A 4,807-nucleotide genomic window follows, 5' to 3' on the forward strand; every position below is an offset into this window, starting at 1 on the left:
AGGGAGAAAGGGAGAGAAGGAGAGAAAAGGGAGTGAGGAAGGGAAGGACAGGAGGAAGTAGATCTGTGATGACACTGGAATGTGCAGGCTCGGTGAGAGGTGAGAGGTGACCAACCCTTCCTAAAGACCCTCAAACTCACAAGGTGGTACCGTGGCATTGTTCTGCCCTCTTTACCCAGGGTGAACATACTTTAGGAAGCTCAAGCTGAAATGGTGTGGTCACTAAAGTGAACGTAGTGACTTGTAAGTGAGCTGGCCTCCAGGTAGAGCAACCAGAAAACGCCAATTCTCAGAGCCCATCTTCTCCAGAACATGTGAGAATTCACCAGAAGATACGGGAAACAAGACTGTCCATGTTCGTTGACTCCAGGGCACTGCTACGGCATTCCATTGGCCAGGGTCCCCGTTTTATGTTTCAGACTGGTCCCCTGGTTCTAGGGACTGAGCAGGTGTCCTACTGGACCTCCCTAAGGAATGGGCCTCCAGGGCTCCCTAGCAATGAAGCAATGTCTTCTTGCGTGAGCAGAGCGGGCTGCATGGATCGGACAGCGCTCTTTCCTCCTGAACTGTGAGCGATCTGCTCTGAACAAGCTCTTCTTTTTTGAAGGACAAGACCATGTGCCCACTGTGAAGTTCATTTCCCACAATCCCTACCAGTGAGTTAGCCCAGTTCTGCTCATGGCTAGGGGTCCTCCCTGTGGCTCTGCCTCTGGGTTCTGTGATGGGACCAGAGCTGGCCTCCAGGCTGGGACATCTGGCTGAGGAGAAAGCTTCAGGGCGGGCCATATAAGCCCAGGTTCCGGGCAGCTTGGGAGATCCGGGGAGTTTTCCTCTGGGGAAATGGGTAGTGCGCTGGTTTTCCAGGCCGCTGTGGGTTCTTTGTGGGAGAAGGACACGGAAGGCCATTGTGTGAGCCGGAGCCCGCTGTCCGTGTCTGGGGATTGTCCACCGATGCTCATGCTGGGCTGCCTCTGGGGTAGTGGCCTCTTGCTGAGTCACCTGCTGGTTTTCCAACCAGCCTGAGTCTCTTTCCTGAGGAAGCCTTTGCTCAGACCCCGGGAACGGGCCTTGGTGTTTTACTCGATGGCTGGCGCCCTGGTGGGAGCTTTGCACGGAGCAGTGCATCTGTAGGTGTGTGTGCCATGGGGACCTGGGGACCTGCAGGTAGCCACCGTCAGCCTCCTCCAGCATGGCCGCTGCCTCGGGGTCCCCGCTGTCCTGGGACAGTGAGTGCCTCCTCTCCTTGTTAATCCAAACAGCACTGACCATGGGTTCGGCAGGAGCAGGCGTGTTCCCTCCTGAGAAAGCAAGGCACAAGCAGGGTCAACGCTGGAAGGTAGCTGGGCCGCTCCATTAAAGAGGGCCACGCCCCAAATATCACAGAGGCCAGGTGCCCAGGACATGGCATGTGTGTGCATACATGTACATGGACACACATAATCACACGTGTGCACTCCCAACCTCATACACGCATGCAAGCTGTCTCTCTTACACACACACACACACACACACAATTATTAATTCTTTCAACAAATGTTTATTGAGCACTTATTATGTGCCAGGCATTATTTATCCTAGGTCCTGGTAATACAGCAGTGAACACATACCTTCATGTGTTCTAGTGGGGTAGAAAAACAATAAGCCAATGAATAAAATAAAATGTAGGGAGGGAACCAATGATATGGAGAAAGACGCAAGCATAATAGAATTTAATAATAGGCCTCAGTTTTTTAAAATATGTTTTTATTGATTTTTAGAGAGAAAGGAAGGGAGAGGGATAGAGAGATAAAAACATCAATGAGAGAGTAACATCACTGATCTGCCTGCCTCCTGCATGCCCTCCCACTGGGGGTCAAGTCTCAACCCAACTGGGGCATGTGCCCTGACCAGGAATCGAACTGGTGACCTCTTGGTTCGATGCTCAACCACTGAGCCACACCAGCCCGACTAGGCCTCAGTTTTTTCCTGCATCGGGGAGTGAGCCGAGGAAGAACTAAGGAACTAGCATATCAGGCTGAACAAATGTTAAGGAGCGAAGGCACACACATGGTCACCCATGTCCGGATTCACCTACGGCACCAGTGGGAAAGTCTTCGCTTACGGGCTGTGTGTCCTGGGATTCTGACAACCGGTTTACCACCCAAGGCGAGGAGGGAGGCATTGTGTTCGAAGCAGCTCCTTTTGGGGAACTGGCCCTCCTTCCATCCACAGACTCTGCTCTGGGGACACGTTGGCAGCACCCACTGCTTCCCTGAACAGCTTCAGGGGTGAGCGTGCAGACCAAAGTCTCCCTCTCCTTCAGGGGAATATTGTCCCATTGTGGAGTGTGGTCATTACTGTCAGCCCTTGGTGGCAGCGAGGGTTGTGGGAATGGATGTGTGGAAGGCACGTTCCTACAGAAAGCAGGCCTGTGACCCGCCTGGGGGGGCCTCCGGAATGTCAGGGCAGCTCCCTGGAGCATTCTCGCCTTTGTCGCCTGCAGCAGGCCCAGGAGGTGACAGTGTCTGGCAGGAGTGGAGAGCGCTGGGGGACAGAGTCAGAGGCAGCCCCTGAGCTCCAGTCCTGGGAATGCAGGAGAAACCAGGGCCCATGCCCCCACGTCTGCAAAGTCACTGTCCCGCGAACACTACCTCGGTGTGGCATGCTGAAGACTGGTTCCTGCTTCTTACCCGCGGTACGGTTTTCATAACTTCCGGGCTGTGTGTTCTGGGATTGACACCTTTACAACATGAAACCCTTTACAAATATTCCTAGTGCCCTGTGCTGCTTGGAGAACAGAGGAGGTGGGGACGCGATGCCTCCTCAGTGGCCCATCCTGACTGTACCAATGACCACAGCCACTCCCAGGCTCAGCCGTGACCTGGCAGGGACCTTCCCACCTCCTTGGACCCGTTCCTCTGGGAGAGGTCGAAGGGCCAGGGTCTCACAATCGCTGGATTTCTGAGCCTTGTCCCTACCTTCCTCCTGCAGTGAAATCTGAGTTCCCACGGGAGCAGGCTTCACCCCTGGAGGAGGGGGCTGCTGTGTCTCCTTGCACCGCCCTGGCTGCTGTTTGAGGCTGCGATGAGCCAGCTCCCAGCCAGGGCTCCTCCTGGGACCCGAGCCCTGTGCTTCCCCTGGCCAGTGCCCGGGCTGGTGGCGATGCCACATTTCCTCTCTCCCGAGCCAGTTTCTTGGGTTTGCAGGAGGTGCCTGGTAAGACCCAGCCAGGAGGCAGAGCTCCCATCTCCCCACCTGGCCTTGCAGGGGCCAAGCCTGCGCACCAGGCAGACCTGTCCAGCAAGATGGGAACAGAAGAGCAGAGGCCAGGGCACAGCAGGCTGCCGGCCAGGTGCCTGGGTGAGGCCCCTGGCTCAGTGGGCAGGGGCACGGAGCCCTCAGAGCTGCCTGCTCCAGCCTCTCTGCTTGGCTCTGACTCGAGGCGCCGGCATTCCCGCTCTCCCCCTTCAGGAGGGCGGGCCTGCAGAGCCCGGGCCCAGCCCTGCCTAGAGCTGGGGACCCCCCACCCACCCCATCCACCCCCACAGCCAGGCCCTCCTCCCCTCCCTGCTGCTCCGGCCCTACCTTTGGGGAGCACCACGCAGTGCGCCTGGGCCCTCTGCTGCTGCCTCAAGTCTTCGTACTGGGCCCGCAGGAGCTGGATGCTGAGAGGGGGCCCTTTCCCCAGGGCCCGAGCCCCCGAGCCCTCAGCCATGAAGCAGGACCCCAGCAGCCAGAAGTGGGCAGGGCACAGGCCGGGGCAGGGCAGCCCTTTCATCTGGATCCGGGAGAAAAGCAAACACTGCTGGGCGGGGTGGAGCAGGGAGGAGTGGGGGGTGGTGGGGAAGAGGGGGGTGGGGAGGGAGGTGAGGAGGGAGGGTGGAAAGATGTAGGGAGGGGAGAGGGGGAAAGATGACCGGGAAGAAAAGGGAGGGAGAGGGAGCTATTAGGGGGGAGAGGTGAGTGAAAAGAAGCAAAATGGAGGGAAATGTTGGGCCTAGTGGAAAGGTGGAGGAAGGAGTAAAGCTAAGGGTGGGGTGGAGGGGTGAGGGAATGGGGGGTGGGAATGTGAGGGGAAGGAAAAGCGGTGTGGGGGGAGGGAATCGGGGAGCAGGGAAGGAAAGAGTATGGAAAGAGGGAAGGAGAGAATGGAGGAGGAAGATGACAGTGGGGCAGGGGGCGGGGGTTAATGGATGAGAAGTAGGGAGGTCAGTCAGGGCAGCAGGAGGAGGAAGGAGAAGGGGGTGAGTGGGGGTGAGAGATCGAGGGGTACAAAGGTGAGGGAAGGAGGAGGGGGATAAAGAGGAAGGCAGGCACAGCTGCTCAGAGTCCTTCTGGGGCTCCAAGGGGCCTCGTACTCCAGGTCCTTCCCGCTTGGTCCTGAAGTTTGGACTGCACTTCCGAGAGCCGGGCGAGGTCTCCCAGCTGCTGGCAGGGCCGCCGCCGAGGCTGGAATGCCAAGTGCCTGCGGGCTCACACCTCTTGGCCAGGAACTGGCCGATCATCAGCAAACCTGTCGGGTGGGTTGGAAAAGGAACACGCTGTGCAGCCTCGCACAGCTGGGCCCCGGGACGTGCCTGCTGCAGCCAAGGCCCAGAGAAACCAGCAGCAAAGGGGTCCCCAAGAGGTCCACGCAGCCCAGCACACGTCTCAGGAGAAAGCCCAGCCCCACGCCGTCCTCTCCCTTGGGGACAGAGCCCAGGGGAGCCCAGGCCTCCAGCCAGCCCCACCGCTTAGACATCGGTGCAGCCTCCGTGGTCTCAGCCTCCCCAGCCAAGCCGAGCATTGTTTATCTTGCCCACAGCCAGGTGCCTGCTCCCGCTGTGTA

At 58.3% G+C, this 4,807-nt stretch overlaps 1 protein-coding gene across 1 annotated transcript; it reads right to left on the reverse strand.

Annotated features, from left to right (window-relative positions):
* Positions 1-772: 772 nt before the first annotated feature.
* Positions 773-3,757, reverse strand: LOC308248616 (uncharacterized protein C9orf152; the record flags this gene model as incomplete). Its single annotated transcript, XM_080668748.1, is given in 3 exon segments — positions 773-954; positions 957-1,298; positions 3,565-3,757. Coding segments are annotated over 3 exon segments (717 nt in total).
* Between the last annotated feature and the right edge of the window lie 1,050 nt (positions 3,758-4,807).

Source organism: Plecotus auritus (genome assembly GCF_963455305.1).
Source record: "Plecotus auritus genome assembly, chromosome: 5".
NCBI lineage: Eukaryota > Metazoa > Chordata > Mammalia > Chiroptera > Vespertilionidae > Plecotus > Plecotus auritus.